This window comes from Tyto alba, unplaced genomic scaffold (assembly GCF_018691265.1).
Source record: "Tyto alba isolate M040663 unplaced genomic scaffold, T.alba_DEE_v4.0 Super-Scaffold_46, whole genome shotgun sequence".
NCBI classification, from domain to species: Eukaryota; Metazoa; Chordata; class Aves; order Strigiformes; family Tytonidae; genus Tyto; species Tyto alba.
The window spans coordinates 15,111,013-15,130,400 of NW_024881322.1; the positions used below are offsets into that span (position 1 = coordinate 15,111,013).

Sequence of the window (19,388 nt, forward strand, 5' to 3'; positions counted from 1 at the left end):
ACAGTACAAATCAGAGCAGTGACTTGAAGACAACTGACCTGCATCTTACAAGAACACCCTGATGAGAAGGGATCTCACTCACGTGCTGATAGTGGCAAAGGTTTAAAGTAACAATATTCTTCCAGTGGGCTCACAATGGATTAACAAGGTTTCACAGAACACATATTGAATATGTGCTAGCTGGTAAAACATCCTTCATACCCATCCAGTCCTGCATTCACAAAGATAAACAGCACTTACCATAACTGCAAACTGAGCAGGACCCATGGACATCCAGGCCCACATCCAAGAGAATAATCAAGATGCTAAAGAAAGCTCTTTCCTGATCCAACAGCTGCTGTGCTCAAGGGCTGTTGATACGGAAAACTTACCAAGAGTGATACCAACGATGAAGTTATGAAGTTAGAGCAAAGGCACATACCAAAAAGGTATTCCTGGAGAACCAAAAATGCTGAATGCACCCAATTTATCAGTGTGATATTTACCTCAAGAGAAGCATTTTAGAAGGGGAGGAAGATGACCTCTTTGCTCACTTAAGACTGAAAAAGGCAGGAAATAAGAGTTCTGGCACTCCTCACAGCTGGTCTTATTGAAGTTGGTAACACAGCTTCCACTAGCTTTTCTTCCTAAAAAAGGGAAAATAATTCATAATAGAGCACGCTTCCCCAGTACAAGAAAGGTCTTCCTGTACATGAAATCTGACTTTATTATGCTACTTGCAAACCATTTTTAAAGCATACAGTACACTTCTGAGCAACATTTCTGTTCATTCCTGTCAGGAACGGAGGTGATATTCTTGCATGCAATGTTGCTGTGCTCTATTAATATTGCCAGCCCTTGATGTGTCACACAAAAGCTGAAAAATTATTAAGAGAGCTACAGAAACTTGAGACATTTTGAAAAAGTGACAGAATAATAAAATCATTTTGCATCGCATCTTCCACATTTGACTAAGATGTGTTCTCCATGGCTCCTGCAGAAGAGCTGAGGATCCTCTGTTAAGCACTCTCCAATTTTCTCAGTCTGCTGGAATTGGGGCACTACAGTGAACACCCTTTACAGAGCAGGCCTGGTATCTGTGCTGCTATGGCACTTGTTTTTCCATAGAACCTTCCCTCCACGAAGCACTCGATTTCAGAAAAGCTGCCAAAGGCAGTCGGAAGCCATGACATTGCGGGGTCAAATATGCTGCTTGGCAAGCCAAAGATCTCAATGGTTGAGTAGGGTCACATTATCTCTGAGTAAGCATTTTTGCCCTCTGGCAGAAAGCTGAGAGCCTGAAGTTTTACAGATAAGAAAATATTTCTATCCATTCCGTCTCGGCAAAGTTCAGGTGATCTCCTTCCCTCCTGACCTCCTCCAGATAGCTTTCTGTGGAAGGGAGACTAGAACTGTCTTATGAAACAGTGACAAACATGCATTTAGAAAACAATGACAGGAGAAACAGACACAGAAAGGAAGGGCCGAAAGGACATGATGCTGTTGGGACGTGAAAGGACATAGAATAAGAATACAAAGTAGAGCATGGAAACTAATTGTGTTGATAAAAGCAGGGAAAATACCCAAGCCTGCATCTCCTACTAAACACGCTGCCAACTCGATGCATTGGCTAATCCCATCGTCCTTCCCCAGTAGAGTACCGCTGCAAGCAGCACATCTGCTTTGCTGGCTTGTACTTTCCTGCCTGCTCTCACATGCCAACCCCTGGCACTGCTGGTGACTGGGGACAAGGCTGGGGTGGCATGAGAGTATCCACTAAAACAATAAGGCTCAGGGGCAAGTCCCGAGTGCACTTCTGAGCTGTAACCCCACAACTCACAGCTTGCTCTGGTGTTTCCAAGCCCACTAGTGCCAGAACCTGCACAGAGGCTCTTCTGAGACAGCATTACTGCGTCTGCCCCAAAACCACCACAGTCAGCTCCATCTGGACTAATTACTGCCAATTTGTCCTTACACAAACAGAAGAGTAACTACAACCCACCATTTCAATTTATATCTTTGCAGTGAGTTATTGAATAACCAGCTGAGGTGAGCAAGTAGCTCACTACCACTGACACGACTCTGTTCTTGGCCATGTGCTCCCAGTGCCTCCCTACACCAGCTCCTGTGTCCATCTGGCCTCTACTGAGGTGCTCTAATTCTTCAGCCTGGCAGGAAAAGAGAGTTTTCTGCCACATCAGCAAGTTGAATCAGCTCCCTGGGAGGCAGTTAAGCACCGCTGGTAGCAGTAAAGAAAACACAGGGACACAGAGCAGAAGGGGAGAGGGAACCAAGACTGCCCTTTTGGGTGTCTAACTAACTTTTTTGTTAGTTAAGCTGTTTGAATCATCTTTTGTTATCCTCCCCAGGTTCAATCCATGGAAGTCACAACCCAATCCAATTTAAATTCTATCAAACTGCACCTCTCAAAATTAAATAGGAGCTTCTGTAAAGGCTTTGTTATCAGTACTGATGTAAGAATGCAAATTTACATTGCCAAAATTAGAGTATCCCTCCCAAAAAGGGCAGGAAAAGTAAAGAATTACGAGCTCAGTCTTCTACTTTTCTTCACTCCTTCAGTTGATACAATTAACAGAAAGTCAAAATGAAGTGCTTAAGTAATGGGGAAGCCTTCTACAAAGGAATCAAGGGCTACACAGCTTCATACTGCTCCCAGCTCACCATGTTCTTCTAAACTGAAAGACTGAGCAGAAAAGGCAAGGTATAAACCATCTTCTTGGTCATTGCAGCTTTCGAGGAGCTGACTCTTATTTATCTACAGTATTTTTAATAACATTACATTAGGCTACATTACCTAATGACTAGGTGTTACAATACCTGGTTGTTAAATAAATGGTACCCAATTCTCCTTGGAAGTTACACAAACCACTCCTAGGAGATGACCATTTAAGTAAAACTGAATCAAATCATTCTCTTCTACACACTGAAGTGGCTTAAATCTGCCTTACTTGAGCAGTTGGGTATTCTCCTTGCCCAGTGGACCTCTGAGTTGTTTTAGCCAGTCAAACATCAAAGCCGGCTCCAAAATGTCTTTAGAAATGAAGACACATAAAACAGGTGACTTCTGACAGCTTTTCTGCAAAGATCAGCTCTCCACCTTGCTATTGACCATGCACCATGGGTTAATTTCTCAACCATTTCATTCATTTTTCCATCATTAGCTCATGGAAATTACTGTCATCAAATTTTAATAAGACTAAAAATGTAACAGGAATCCAAAAGCATTTAATGCTATTGGAGAGAATGAGACAACCCAAATAACGGCTGCAATGCTCAGAAACAAACATGGGATTTGGGACTTCCCAAACACCTCATTAATAACAGCTATAAAGAAGGGCTCTCTGTGAGCAAATTGTCCAATAACAGCTTACTACATGGCTTCTTTACCCTCCCTGTGATGAAAGCGAACCTCAACTTTGTGCAGGGCTCAAGTGAGTACAGCAGGACCTGTTTCAACTTTGCCATTCCTGGGTTATTCTACACTGAACTATAGACATGGCCTACAAAGAACACACACCCAAAACACCGATTCCTTCTGACCTACCACAGGTATCTTAACTTTCCATAGCATCTTTCTCTCTCTCATGACCTCTCTCAACTCCTCTTCATGGGTCCCCCTCACCCACCATCTCTGGAAAAATTGAGATAAATTTGTTATTTTGTGACATCCCTGAGAAGCAGCAGGTTATCATTCATTCAGTCTTGTCTGTGCCTCAGTATCCCCAGTTGTGAAGTGATAAAAACTTATTCACCTTTAAAATTACATTGGATTTCTGGGGAAAGAAGTGGCTGAGTCCCAAGCTGCACTGAAAGTCTGGCCTGAATCACAAAACATTATTTCAAACAGTTATTTTTAGAGCTTCTGATATGTAATTTAGCCTATCCTTATCAATATGCAAAAGATCCTGACTTTATATTTTTTCACAGATTCTCCGGAAAAGGCCAAGGTTTGCCTTACTGACAAACCAGAACAAAAAATTATTAGCTCCATGAAGCTTGGTGGAATATTAAGCACTAAGTAGAGTCCACAAAACTCTTTATCTTCCTGTGGAATTTGACTCTGAAGAAACAGAAACTTTGACTTTCCTTTCCTCCCCAGCTAATCTCCACAAAAAAAGAAGAAAACTCTGCAAAATGCAGATAAAGCACCTGAAGGGACACTACCACAGATCCTTTTCCCATAACATAAATAGTTATATCTGACACAAGATGCCCTAGGGCACTTACAACACTCAGCTCACAAGAAAAGAATGAAATAGTCTTAGCATCCTTCACCTTTCCAGAAAATCTGGTCCTTGCTGCTAACAAAAAAATAACTTGCTTTTAAAACAGTAGTTTCTGTCTTCTGTTGTGCAATTTAATCTCACAGGTCTTTAGCACTGATTCTACTTCAGTAAATTAAACAGTTTCCCAAATGACCTCCTTTAGTAAGATCACAAAACTAAAAATTATTCTGCCTAAAAAGTATTCTGCAACACCTTAAAAAACAAACAAAACCAAAAACCAAACCAACAGTGTAAAAATTTCCTTATTGTTCAAACAGCAATGAAAATAACCAGCTACATTTGGTTTTAAGCATTCTGCAGCTGTGTCAGATACCCACATTAGGATCAACACCTTGCCCTCCTACACGAGTCCAACAAAAGATACTAGTCAATATATTTAACATAACCCAGTCCAACCAAGGATCCACCTAGTCTAGTGTCCTGTTTGCAAAGGTGGCCATAACCTGATGTCCAGAGAAAAAGAATAATTTAGAAGTCTCTATATAATATGCACATAAACACATGTAATATTTCAGCCTCTCTCACTTTCCAGCTACTTATGAATGTTATTAAAAGCCAGGCTTGACAGTGGTACCCAGTAGGAGGATGAGAGGCAACATGCTTAAGTTGAAACAAGGGAAGTTCAGACTGAATATAAGGAAACACTATTTCACCATGAGGACTGTCAAGCATTGGAGCAGGCTTGAAAAAACAGACTGAATAAAGCTCTGAGCAAACTGGTATGAGCTAGGTGAGCCTGCTTTCAGTAGTATATGGGACTAGAGACCTCCCGAGACCCCTTCCAAGATGAATTATCCCATGATCCTATTTTTTATCTGAGGATCTCTTAGGGTGGATGTTGCTTCCATGTATTTAGTTATTCTCAGTTTTACCTTTATATGCAGTCTTCTCTTGAGTCTGTGTGAACCTCTGACAACTAATTCCTCCACCATCTGACAAACAATGCCCCTTGCTTTGATCCTAGTTCCACTGAGCTTCATTTCATGGCCCCAGCTTGCTTTCAGGTGAAAGAAATAAAAAACATCAGCAGAGGAAGAAAATAAATACATTTTTAAAAATTACTTTAGTAACATTTATTCACATTATTCTTAATACATGAAACCCTTTTTAATAAATACCCTGCAATACATTTCCCAATTTGGCGGTGAGGGGGAAGAGAGGCTACATATCATAGCTTGCTTCAGTCACTGTTACTTGCTGTCAAAACCTCTCAGCCACCTTTGGAATACTTGCACTGGATTGTTAAAATGCAAAATAGGTTTTCACCTCCAGCCATTGCACAGGCACAGAAGTGTAAGAAGGAAAGATTGCTTGTCTCACACCTGCTGGAGTTCCGGATGCCAGTCTCAGTTAAGGCATTTGGACCAAAAGGGTGCAGAGAACGAGTGGAGTTGTCCCTCCACAGAGACAGTATAAGACAGTATCATCACAACCCACCCCACTCCAGGGATCAGCAAACAGTTTCAGTCACGACCAGGTTTCTATCAGGTATCCTTCAAAGCTCTAATTCACTTAAGGCAGAGTTCACTTTTATTCTCCTGACTGAAGATGCTCTGTGGATACTTGCACAGGTTTCCATATTCTGCGCACGCGTGAGCTGAACGTGCTGTACAAATGTACCTGCTCTGCTGTAACCTTCTGCATTTTAACATCGAGACCAAACGTCTTCCACCACCCCACAGGGGAAGGTGGTGATCCATCTCCATAGGATTAAAGTCTATTTGCTTCCTCCTAGGAGTCTGATATCAATACATAATCTGGACAATTGAGACTCAAAAGACCACAAGGCTAAGAGGAACCACTGAATAATCACACCTAGAGGGTTTTTAATCTATTAGGTTTTTAAATACCACTCAGCTCCCTCATAGTAAGCTCAGTGATTAGTACCTAGATCATTAATTTTATTTTGGCATCAAGCCACAGTCTCTGGTTATGTCTCTCCATGCCATTAATGATTGCCTTAGGACCTAGCTTTCCCCCCCCCCCCCCCCCCCCCCAATGAAACTACAAACCATAAGTCACTCCTGGATCCTTTTTTTTTATTAAAAAAAAGCAGATTGGGCATCTGAAAGTATTTCTCCCTTATAGGGAGGGATCTTTTCCAGCAATAAACATTTATGGCTTATTTCTTTACCCTCTGCAACTTGGTTATATTCTGTAATGGATGTCATTATTTGAAAGAGGGCCACATTCAGGAATCTGGGAAAGGAAACTGTTGGAGAAAGGCTGTTTTATAGGATGAAGCCTTCATTGCTTAAATATGGCTTTTATTCCCTTATCCTGTGCACGTAACTTGCCTTGTAGGCTGAGGCCTATTGAAAAAAATTTAGCTAAATGCAATAAATGTGTAACACTCCTCTGTCCTCACCATTATTTATTCTTGAGGATTCTCATCTTATTTGTTGATTCTTTCAGCAATGTTAACTGTATTTACTTTCAGATCACCAAAGATGTTGAATAGTGACAGGCTCTGTACTAATTCTAAAAAAAAAAAAAAAAAAAGAAACAAAACCCCAAACAGTAAGAACTGTGACTCAAAATTTATCCCTTGATTACTACTTTCTGAGATTTCTCCTTAACAACTCTTAACAATATGGCTGGCAGCACTCAAGAAACAGTGAATCTAACTTCATCTCCAGATAAACAACTAACTTGCAACCCTGCCTTAAAATGCTTAAATTCACTGCTTCCAATCTGTTAGAAACTATAACAACTAAACAAGCAGAAGAGATCTGATGAGAAAGATGGGCAACTCTGCTCAGTGAGCCTCCTGACAAGGGAAGATAAATACTTTAGAAACAAATTTGAGATCCACTAAAAGAGAGTATCATGACAGTTCCTTTCCTTGCACAGTAATAACTCAGCAGGAATAAAATAATCTGTGGTGTATTTGTTTGCTCTTCCTTCACAAATAGCAAGCCCACCACCTCATGAGAACAACTGTGTGTTAGAAAAACATTTTCAAGAATGAAACCCAAGAGTTCCTAGTCTGAGGAACCTTGCTCACTGCAGATAGTTATCTGCAGATTTCTGACCTGCGCATTATGGTGTTACCTTTCATAAGTGAGTCAGCGACAAGTTCTTCCATTCACATTTGAAAAAAAAAGATATTACACATCAACCTTCAATTAAAAGTAGTAACACAGGAGAAATCTACTACTGCAGCCATGTTCATGTAGGTGTTCATGAGCCATCAGCTTTTCTTTTTCACTTCAGGAAAAAAAATAAAATCATTCTGTTGCACCATGGAAAGCTTGATTAGAAGAATAGTGCCTCAGGCAAACCCTAGAGGTAGAAGCAACTTGAAAGAAACACTGTACTGAAAAACTAAGTTGATGCAATATTAAACAAGTGAAATCAGGGAAACAGGGGGAGAAATAATACAATCTTAGAGAGCCAGATTCTGAATTCCTTTATGTTGATTTGACATTAACCTAATTCTGCTAATTATTGCAGAATTGCTAGTCATAGAAATTACAACACTCACTCATACGAGTGTAATACACAGAACCATGCCCACAGTTCTCTATCTGCATGACAGAGTTGAACACACAGACCCGAGGTCCACTGCTGCCCTGGCAGACACTGAAACATAACCAACCTAGTTACATTTGCCACCACCTCCGAGCACCTTGCCATGACCCGCTTCCCTGGTTAGTGGTGAGCAGTGATGGGGAAGGTCATGGGGAACTGCAATCGTGCAACCTAAGCGTCTTTTCTGCATCAGAAATGGCCCTTGGTACAAGGATTGTGCTTTGCTGATTAAACTATACAAAGGAGCTTCTTTCTCTCTGGAGATGTGTCTGGTTCTGTTCAGACCTTTCAAACGCATCTCTTTGGGGCTGAGATACTGCCTGAGACATCACCGGCTGGATACACACATGCACAAACACACAAGTTTTCAACAATGAAAAAAGTAAGGCTCCCCAACGAAATGCTCATCCAGCCTTGACCAAAGCATCACAGTCCTTCCATACTGTTGTTATTTCCTTACAACACAGAAGGCAGCTGAGCATCTCTTAGTCACACTTCACCTTTCACCTGTTACCGTGAGGCACGTTCAATTTGTCAAGTGTCATATCAAAGGATTTTTGAAGATCCTCATTCAAAACCAACAGGAACAATTGCCTTGAGAAACCAGCACCGCCAGAGGCACCAGTGACACCACTGCTGGTGCCACTGCAGTCTAGGGCCACCACTGCTCCACCTCTCTGCCCCCAGTGCCCTTTACTGCTTGCAGTAAAGGTTATCTCACCCTGTAGCAAGGGGCAGGAACTGACTGATTGCAGCCCCTGACAGGTCCTAAATTCATTTTCAGAGTGTAATTTGGATGTTGTTTTTGCAACCTGGTATTTTCAGGAAGATGCCAAAGTGCGCAGAGATACGAGCTTGCCTTTAAATACCCAGGGCTTTCTGTCCGCTACATACTTCAAGTTTTCCTTCAAACACTCGTGCTTAACGTGGTATTTAGGTAACCATGCTGAAAAAGATGACAATCCTTTCAGCACTGCTGGCTCTGATTCTGGTCGATCTGCTAAAGGCACAAGGTGAGTCAAAAACATATTGGCAAATCAATCTTTGTCAATTTGAAATAAGATTCATGTTCTAGAGTGTGCTTATTCCCAGATTATTATTTTTCCCTCCTCAAACTCCTACTTGGGCTCTCTGATCCATAAAAGCAACATGCTTAGATACCCCTAGAAGTAACTTGCCTTTTTAAACCATCTTTCCCACCCGTGTCAATTCCTTTCTTTTTATTTGGAGGTACCCCTGTTGCCCCTGTGCTTGAGGCAAAGGGTGGGGAGCAAAGCAGAGATCCTAGCATGCAGCCAAGCACAGAGCTCCCCCTGGACTACAGCAGAGACCCGTACAAGGAGGAAGGCACGGAGCAATTTGGGAACACTGGAGTGCAAGAAAGCGAACTGGTCACTTGGGAGCTAAGCGGAGAGCCAAGCACTGAATCTACCCCAAAGCCAAGTGTGGAGCCAAGCAAAGAACCAACCCAGGAGTCAACCGCTGAAATATCCAGTAAGTCCCATGTTGCTTTTGATCATCCGTGTTATTGTCATCTCAGTTTTGTTACTCCAATGCTCCTTCCTTTCCTGCACCAATGGGGTAAGATGTAAAAAATACTGCTTTTCCTTGTAGTCTATTTCTGGCAGGGTATCTGACATGCCAGAGATCTAGCCACCTCCTGTACCTCTCCTCCTTCCAAAACCATAAATAAATTGCTAGTAACAGAGAGAAAGATGAAACTCTTTAAAAGAAATTGTGTCATTATGGATGAGTGCATTTTATAGCTGTATGGGAAGTAAGGAGGTCACACCTCCCCTCTTCATAAAAGAGGCTTCTCTTGTGGATTTACCTAATGCAGGTTTATAATGTGTATTGTTAATGCAGGGAAAAAAAAAAAAAAACAACCACCAAAAAACAAAAACAGATTTATATAGTGGAGTTTCATTGTTATGAAGGCCTGTGGTCTGCCTGAGTAACATTTCACTGTTGAATCTCATCTCCGTCAAGATGGGCCAAATTATTCCCTACAGAAGAAAAACCTGATGACGAGTCAGAAGTTCAGTGACTGCAAAGCAGCAGAGGTTCTGTCATATCATCCACCCATAGGGAGATCTCCCCGCAAGGAGGTTGTGTGATATATCACCCAAATAGCTTGTCTTGAACAGCGTTAGATTTGAAGGCTCTGCCCTTTGTCTCTTAAAGCTATCAGCAGCTTCTCCAGAGCTCACAGCAGGGTACAGAGCATGGAAGGGGACACATCGAAGAACTGCTTTTCCCCCATCCTCACCAATTCCTGCTATGCTTCCAGTCTGGCTAGTGAGACAATCTGACACTAACTTAACCTTCCATATTCTTTTACTCTTGTTTGCCTCATCCTTTGAGAGCTTTTTCCCTTGAAAACATTTCCTTTGAAATGTTTTTGCTTTGTTTCTCCCACTTACTTCAACAGCATTTAGGACTATGTCTGTGCTAGGAAAACTGGAAATTATAATATCATGTCCAGCGTTGTTTCAGAAAATGGAGCAACCCCTGAAATTAGTCAGCACTACTCCCACCAACATAACAAGGAAGCGCTATGGTAGAATCTCCTGAGCCCACTGTAAACAACCACCTTCACCAGTGTTACCACCACGGCAGCACTGAGACCCCAAATGCTTCAGGAAATGGATGTGATGAACCTCAGCAAAAAATACTATCAGGCACTCATGCTACTCACTCCTCTAATCCCTGGATTTTCATACCTACACTGCAGTGTAAACTTCTGTGCCCTGCACCTCCATGTTTCACATTACCACTTTATCATGCTCTCATGAATAAAGGGATACAGCTTCATTATCAGATGTTGCTAATTCTTTTGGGTTTCTTTTGTTTGTTGTTGGGGTTTCTTTGTTTTGTTTTTGAGGGTTGTGTGGTTTTTTTAAGATAATAATGTCTTACATAAGACATTATAATCGAGGATCTTTTAAATGGACAGAAGGATCTTCTGAACAATGAAGGCTTGAGGGATTTTTTTGTTTGCTTCTTCATTACAATAGTTTATGTAGGAACAATCTTAATTTCCATTGTGTTCATAAGAAACAATCTGCAAAGCCCCAGAGTTGCAATTCCAAGCAGTTCGGTCACTCAGTGTAATAGTCTTACATTCACTCTCTTTGTTTTTACTCTAGAATAAACTGCAACATTAGATCCTGATGAAAAGGCAACAGCCTCACATACCTAGAGTTGATTTCACCACAGAAGAACATGCATGTGGTGCCTGCAGCAAACTGGATGGCAGAGCAGTTCCTACAACTACAGCTTACAGCAAACCTGTAACCATAGCCTTCAGTTCAAGAACGCCGTCTAATTCTTGCTTACTTTACTAGGTTAATTAGATAACAGCTGACCTGTGCTGTTTCGCTTGCATAATGAAGAATGTCATTGCAACTACATGCTCTGTCATTATTGTAAATCATTTCCTTCCTCCACTTTAACAAAAAAGATTTTAGGGTATTTTTTTTTCTAGGTCTCCTCTCAAACTCACTTCGAACAACCGACACTTGTGTTTTCTTGTTTTATAACTGTTGTGACCATGTCTATGTTCAGTTTTCAGGAACTAGGAACAGGTTTGTGAAAGTATTTTCAGACAGGCTCCAGAAGACTTTGGCAGGCTGATTTAAATCTGCTGAAGGCATCGTCAGAGGAAGGGGACAATTTGAAACACAAACCACTATTTAGCACATTAACCCACCAAAGAGTAGCACTTTTACACAGCTGTGGCTGCAACATGCAAAACTACCTCTGAGTGTTTTCATGACTTGCAGGTACAGTGACAAGTCATTTATCTGCAAATTTTGTCAGCCAGAATGACAATAGGTAAAGAACATACACAGCTGTGTCCAAAAAGTAACTTTGCTTTTGACAAAACTGTAGAAGACAAATTAGAAACAACTTAACTTACCTATTTATTTCTCATATAATATCCAAGTGCTTTCTACTGCCTGGCATCAATCGCAACATTCCTTGCTTGGCATTCATACCGTTGGAGCAAAGACAGCGTGCAGAGTGCTGCACAGAGCAGAGATGCTGGCTCTCCTTGGAGACTATGGAACCATACAAAGATAATGTCAAATAACTTAAAAGTGCCAGAACAAGGTTCTCCAAAACAGTTTAGGAATCCAACTTTACCAAGGAACTTAATGCTGAAAAATTTCATGAAAAAAATAGCCACACAAAATCCACTGCAGCGAGTGAGATGTCTCTGTATCCTCAAATGCCTGGTATAGCGCAGACAAAACAGTTGTGCTTTGTGTGGAAGAAAGGGTAAGCAGTCTTGGATTTCTGTTTTTTTCAATTTAATTTCAAACATAATTTGGTATCTTCCCATTATTCATTTGTAAAGTCATAAATAAAGGAAGTCTAACATCTAATCCCCCATTTCTGGAATTAAGTAGAAGCTATCTAAATGCACTCAACCAGAACACTGGTTTATATATGTAGATCACCAGTATCTTGGAAAGCTGTACAAAGATCACCAAATACTGCAATCAGAGCACATTTTGGTTCCAAGCCAGCCTTCAGTTTCAGGTTCCATCTTATAAAACAATTCTTACAGTCTGTCAGCACTGCACTTCTGCTTGACCAATAAGCCTGAAAACCACTGAAGGTAGAAATAGTTTTAAAAACAAAACAAAAAAACAAACAAACAAAAAACACACACACAAAAAAAAAACAGAACACCCACATTCTGAGCTTTTTATTGCACCATGCAACAGAGAGACACTAAATAACAATGAAAACCCCTCACGCCACACAGTGGCACACAGATAATTTCTAGAGTTTCATAATCCTAAAATATTGCTCATATCATTGGGAGAAATTGGTATGAGTAAGAAAGTGGATTCAGTAACAAGTACTGTGTTTGGCAAAAATGACTGGCAATGAAGAAAATCGCCGCATGATGGCTCCAGATACAGAGGCTTCTGCATTTAATGTTCATACAAAGCTATCACTGCAAAATGAGTCAGCTAGCTCTGCAGCAGCAGGAGTGAAGAAATACAGCAAACAGAGCTCACCCACTTCTAATCTAGGCAATACGCAGGTTACTCGCTCTTCACAACTTTGTCTGGGTCAACTACCATGGAACAATGCAGGTCACTGCCCCCTCATCTGTGGTTTGGAGAAACCTCTTTAGAGGGTGCCCAAGGGGATATTCAAGAGTATTGAATTGGGTAAAGCAAGGAAAATGACAGAAGCCCACTTCTTAGAGTCACAGTAAGAAGTGGAATGAAGCAGCTCTCTCCCATTTACTCATTCAAAACCCCCATCAGGGTAGAAAGGCTGCAAGCAAATTAAAAGTAACATAAATACAAAGGATTAGGTCTTAAAAGGCCATAATGAATTACCATGCATAAGTGCACTGTTATCATGCACACAGCTTTAAGTATACCCTGTAAGACTGTGAAGCAGATTAATTCGTGATAAATAGTAAACTGTCTGTTGGGACCTCAGCTTTTAAAGCTCTGAGTGGAAAACAAAAAGAACTCCTCTCTCCCAGGTTGTTTGTTCATAAATGATTCACTAGGAGGTTTCTTGTACCTTCTTTCAGCACTTACGATACCAAACAGAAACACAGTTTTGAGACCCAGGGTTTTTTCTTATTCTCCCACCTCCACCCCCACACCTACTGCAGAGGAAAGGCATCACACAGGTGCCCAGAGGAAGAGCTCTCATGGCAGAAATGAGAGGCACCTTTCCTTCCAGCAGCTTATAGCACTGGAACATTTCACAAACATCTGTGGTTGCATGCTGGTAAATCCATCATACCATGATAAAGCACTGTCTCCCTCAACTCCTGTAAGTTGAAGCTTGTGTTGTTAACTATCAAAGGAGACTTACATTTCTGCACAGCCAACATATTATTTATATCACTTAGTTCTTCTGAAGGGACATTTTCAGGAAAATTAATGGATATGGTGGGGGATGTATCCTGCTTTGTTACACTGTGTTAGACCGCTAGATATTTTGTTAGAACAACTCAGCAAGGGAGAACTGTGAAACTGGCAGGTGGAAGACTGGATGCTGAAGCAGCAAAAACCAAAATCCAGTTCCACCCATCTTAACTAAATCCCCTGAACTACCTCAGTGACCGGCAGAAACGAGAGGCAGGTGGAAAGCAGAGCGCCCTCAGCATTGTTAAAAGTTACCGGTAAAGATATGCAGCACGTGGATACTGGTGACAACTCCCAACAGGTCGCTCTGCAGGCATAGTAAGAACAGAGCAGAGCAAGAGTCATACTGACAGAAGGTATGCTTTTGCTCCTTGGAGTTAAGCTTACTCAGCTGGAAGAGGCATGCGGCGTGGTTTTGTTCGCATGCCAGTATCCTTACACCAGGAGTACACCAGAATACTGAAATAAATTGGTAGAGAATATGGCTAAGGGCAGCACTGCAGCTGCTTTGTACTGTAGGAGGAAATTTAGAGCGCCGTGGCAAGAGGCAAGGCGATGTTCTCTGCCTGAACTATAAGCTGCATAATAATGCTATCTTGTTAAACAACAGCCTATAAAATATTCAGTGGGTATCTCTTTCACTGACCTGATAAAATGTATAGCCCAGGGCCAAGAGGTTCACTCTGACACATAAAAATTTTCCACTAGGATGCAAATTAATATCAATCAGCAAGTGCTGTTATTACAGCAGATGGAAAAACATTAGAAAGACTTCTAAAACAGCAACTCTCTCCTGAAAAAAAAAGAAAGAAAAGTTGTTTATTCAACACTTTGAGTAAAACCAGCAGCTCCACTACCAATGAAAAAGCTTCTCTCTACTACAGGGCAAACTAGCATTTAAGAACATACCCCACAAACCTCCTCCCCCACCCTCTGCCACACCAGCACTAAAGCAGCTCAGTGAGGCTTCGTTTCAGTTAACCCACAAGCAACAAAGCCAAATTCAAGTTTACCACGAGTCCTCAGCAGAGAGTTTGCTAGTATCAAAAACGACCAGGGTGCTGGCTCGGTTGAGGCGGATTCTGTTTTCCAAAGCCTTAAGCTAGGTTTTGCACTCAGCAAGACTTTGTACTTGGGCAAAGGCTAAGAGAAAATGGAAGAAGACTGGTCTGCTGCCACTGGTTGTCCAGTTTGGCCCAAGAGTCACAATGTACTAGTGCCAACAAACTCCGATTTCAAATTATTTTTTCTGGGAATCTTAAAGCTGTTGCCCAATTCAGTTTGACATGGTACACGTACAGAGGGTCTTTTCAGTAAAGGAAAGAAGGATTAAGTTGGTTTCTATTCATGGCTACTAGTCACATCTCCAGGAAACAGCATACACACAAAAAGGCATAGGTCTCTAAACCAGGTACCCCTGAACCAACAAAGAATTCAGCTGAATAGGATAGGTGAGAGAAAGATTTAAGTTTCACAGAAGACACATCTGAAGTCCCATCTAAGGTGCTGAATTTAATCCCTCTGAAAAGGACAAAAACGACAAGGGCACAAAGGCAACTGTGATTTAACTGAACTTTTTAATAGGAACAGACACTATTAATATACTGTATGCCAGCTAACAATTATCACCAAAATCGTATTACCTTAGTGAATAAATTAATGGTCAGCTGAACAAAAAAAGCAAGAATTGAGTAAAGATATTGCAAATTCCTGGTGGACCCTTCCACTGCTACAGGTAGTTTTCACTGATACACACCCAAAAATGTATCATAACAACTCTCATTCCTCCAAATGCCTCCACTGCAGTACCTGCAATATTTCAATGACTGACTCATTAAATGACTTCTAGTCCGTTATCAGGTGGGCAGCTCTTTGGTAAAGGTGTGGCAACAGATTCCTTGCTTTCTGTCAATGCTCGTGGCTGATGAACAAAAACACTGAACTTGACACCCTGGTTAGCCGCTGCCCTCACAAAACCACTATTTGCAGTCATGGTGATGGCTTTTAAAGTGTCTCCTGTCCCAAAAATGGTAAGAGAACGGCTGTTGATTTTTGAACTGGCCACTAGTCCTAAGGCACGGTCAGACGGCTGATCTGGCACCACATTAATTCTTTTAACAAGCAATGCAGCTCGTTCTTTCTCCCCAGGTCCTCCCAGCGTTTCCAAGATGGACTGAAAATCTCTGATAGCAGACTGACAAGCAAAGAGCTCTTTCCCCTCCATGAACTCCTCCAGCTGAGGCAGGACTCTCTCCCTCCTTTCTTGAGCTGCTTGCTCTGTTAGCACTTTTTCTTTGAAGATGAAGTAGCAGCCACCATAGCTCAGAGCAGAGACGTAAGTTATTAAGGTCGTGATGTCCAAGTTAACTCTATTGCACACGTTTACTTTGATCTGGGTAGGAAAAGCAATGCTGGCCACTAAATTCTCCCGGTCTACTCTGGTCACCTGCAGGAGTTCAGGGCCTTCTTCTTCCGATTCACTGGCACTAAGGTTCTGGTTTTCTGTAGGTGGCTCTGCCAGTGAGTTCACAGCCACAATGTCTCCTCGCACAGATATTCCCATCTCCTTGAGTCTCTCTGCCATAGGACTCGACACGCTGTTGTAGAACGCAAAGATTATGTGGGGATTGATGTACTCCACTGGCTGCTGCCGGCTTGCTTGTAGGAAGTCTTCTGCCTGCTCAATGATGCTTTTGTCACCATACTGGCCTCTCCCCAACCAGATGTTATGCAGCGCCTCAGCCTTGCGACCAATGGCCTTCACCCACGTGTGACCTCCGTTTGCAACCACATCTACCACCAGTGTCTGTTTGTCTCCAAACCTGTCCTCATAAGCGAAGACATGGAGGACACCGACAACATCCTCCAGGTTCTCTGCTGACTGAATAATAGCTTGGAGATGGGTAAGGTTCGTACTTCGCAGATGGGATTCTTTAATGGCCACCTTCCCTGCCTCCACCTTGTGTAAGAAGTTTAGCTCGGCCTTCAGCTTGCCACATAGTTTTGCTCCACCTTCTATTTTCCTTTTCTGGGACTTGGAAAGGGCTTCTGCTCTCTCGATCAATTCTTTGGCAACAGCAATTCTTTCACAAAGCAGCGACTGCACAGACATATTGGAAACATTATTCCTATCAAGTGAATGCAAAAGAGAAGGCTGTTATTGCATGGTCAAGAGTAAGGCAGTCAAAAGTGATCTTTGCAACAGTGTACACTGGAACTTTGCAGTAGACTTAGTGCAACAGCTACCTGTATTGTACAGCACAAGCATCAGGAACCTCAGCACAACACCCACTAAAGAGTTCAATTCCCTTCCTTTGCCTCTGAGGATCCAACCTACAGCCTCAGATCTCAGTTCTCATCAAGGGAGAACAGCAGTGTTCAAGGCTCCACATATGCCTTCCAAGTTTGTGGTTTTTCCCCCAACATGAGACCCCTTCACTGAGCTAGTTACTTAGCGAGATCACAACTCTTACAGCTCATTTTTCAGAGGTTGCTATCCAGAGCAAAATTAGAAATCCTGTTAATGACATAAGCAAATCTTGCCTCTCCCTCTAACCACCAGTTACCATTAAAATATAAAAGCTATCCACCGCACTTACAGATGTACATAAAACCTCTTAAGTCTGGCTCCCAGTGAGTATTTTGACACAGGAAGCCCACTGTATTTTACCATTATAGGTAGCACAGCTCTGTCCTCTCCAGCTTCCAACTTCCACCACACAACTCAGTAAATGAGGCCCTAACAATGCCCTGGCAAAGCTTCAGCATTACACAGCACCATGACAGACAATGATTCGTAATTCTAGAGTCAGGCGGGATCTGGAAATTTCTGTTTTCTAGTTCTGCTAGAGATTTACTGTGTTGCATCCGGTAAGTCTATTCCTTTGCATCCATATTACTTTAATATGTCTCCCTAAGGAAAGTATGAGAGGAATTACTTAACTGAATGTGGGCTAGCTTTGAAAAACATAGGATTCAATACCACAGCAAACTATACCATTTTTTATGATGCACAGTAAATAGACACTATTAACAGTGAAGTCAATCCATTTGGACTCCCAACTATAAGTATAAACACATGTTCTTATAATTCTTACTTAAGCTGCATGTTGAAGCAAACTAGTATGAAAGTGAAGACAAACGCAGCTCCAGCCGAAAATAAGCAAGAGGACATGGCCTGGGTCCTGCAACTGGCTCCGCCAGTGAAACTGTGGAGTCGGGCTTCATCAACCAATTGAAGTCACATTTGCATTATGCACAAGTTTAAATGCAGTCACCATTAATTGCTCCTGGCTCAGTCAGTATTCAGCATCACAAAGATCTCCTTTCTCTCAACCAAACGGCCTGAAGTCTTCCAACATGACCTACTGACCCTTCAGGGTCAGAAGAGGCCGGTGAAGCCAGCCTTTCCTCACAAAAGTCCCCACCACTGCGACCCGTTTATTCTTATGTGTAAAGCAATGAGCAGACCCCCACCATTACTACTTGGGCGCCGCTCACCGCAGTGGCCTCAACTTCTACAAATACAAAAAGGCTTCCGAGAGGAAGCTTACTTCAAGCTTCTGGGTGAAAAGTAAGCCCACAAACCCAACTCCTCTTTCATCCCACCAACTGCAAGTGACAGGCGGCTGCGCTACCAACCACAAGGCCTCAGAAGAACCGCTCCTTAAAACGAGTTAGGGGGAAAAAAAAAAAAAAAAAGAAAGAAAACAACAACAACAACAACAAAAACAAACAAAAAAAAATACACAACAACAACCAAAAACCCCCCCCACAAACTAAAGCCCTCCACCCAACCGCTCGCTGTGAGAAGGGGCGCAGGCGCCTCAGCCCGCCCGCCCCCGGCGGCCGCGCCCCGGCCCCTCAGGGCCCGCACCTCCCCTCGGCGGGAGCGGCCGCCCCGCCAGCACGTCAGCGCGCCGCCATCTTGGGGGAGGGCAGCCTCGCCCCCGGCGCCTGTCCGCGGCCGAGCGCCGGGGGCCTCGCCGTTCCCCCGCGACACACCGTCCTCGGCAGGGCAGGCGGCGGAGCGCGGGTGGCTGCGGGATGCGCGCCTTCGCCCCTCGCCTCCCCCGGTCAGTACTGCGGAGCCGGACGCCCGGGCCCCGCTCTCTGCCCGCCGCCCATACTCACGCCCCGGCGGTTCGCCCCAGGCGGCGGCAGGAGGCGGCCCGGCCCGGCCCGGCACCTCCCCCGGGACCGCCGGGCGGGGACAGCCGCCGCACCGGGCCGCTCCCCCCCCGCTCGGTCCTCCCCCAAAAGCCTTTATTAAAGGAGCGAAGGCGCGACGTGAGGTCAGCCAGGCCAGAGAGAAGGCACAAAGCTTCACCTTCAGCGGGGAAGAAGCAACCAGGGCTCGAGGCGTGTATCTCGATCAAGCTCAGCCAGCGAAAAAGGGGTCTTCCCCACCTAACTCCTGCTAAATGTGAGCAAGCGTCCTCCTTCCCCGCCCCGAGTCGCTGCTTATTCCCCAGCAGCAGACCCCCTCCCTCACCTCCGCCCTCCCTCCGTGCTGCAGCACTGCTCCCTGACAGCAGGGGAGGGCCTTGCCTTCTCCCCACCTACTCCTGGGGGCCGGTTCCCGCACTGAGCAATTGCCACTACGTGTCTAAATGATTTCACAACATCTGTGAGCCAAAGCAAGGTGCAAGGGGGC

At 43.3% G+C, this 19,388-nt stretch overlaps 1 protein-coding gene across 6 annotated transcripts; it reads right to left on the reverse strand.

Moving 5' to 3' along the window:
* Window positions 1–15,290: 15,290 nt before the first annotated feature.
* CUNH7orf25 (chromosome unknown C7orf25 homolog) lies at window positions 15,291–19,245 on the reverse strand. Of its 6 annotated transcripts, none has more exons than XM_032987043.2 (2): window positions 19,227–19,245; window positions 15,291–16,860 (listed from the first exon to the last, which is right to left on the reverse strand). In XM_032987043.2, exon 2 carries the CDS (start codon window positions 16,842–16,844, stop codon window positions 15,567–15,569), a length of 1,278 nt encoding a protein of 425 aa, XP_032842934.1. In that variant the 5' UTR covers window positions 16,845–16,860; window positions 19,227–19,245; the 3' UTR covers window positions 15,291–15,566. The 6 variants fall into 6 exon arrangements, with proteins under 6 accessions (XP_032842934.1, XP_032842933.1, XP_042662323.1 ...); XM_032987042.2 differs by lacking the exon at window positions 19,227–19,245 and adding an exon at window positions 19,062–19,171; XM_042806389.1 differs by lacking the exon at window positions 19,227–19,245 and adding an exon at window positions 18,866–18,922.
* Window positions 19,246–19,388: the final 143 nt, after the last annotated feature.

Coding starts and splice junctions, on each gene's coding strand:
- CUNH7orf25 (XM_032987041.2), bottom strand. CDS start 17,906: ATGTCCTCTTGCTTATTTTCGGCTGGAGCTGCGTTTGTCTTCACTTTC. Junction 16,861..17,829: donor TGCTTCAACATGCAGCTTAA/GTAAGAATTATA, acceptor TTCACTTGATAG/GAATAATGTTTCCAATATGT.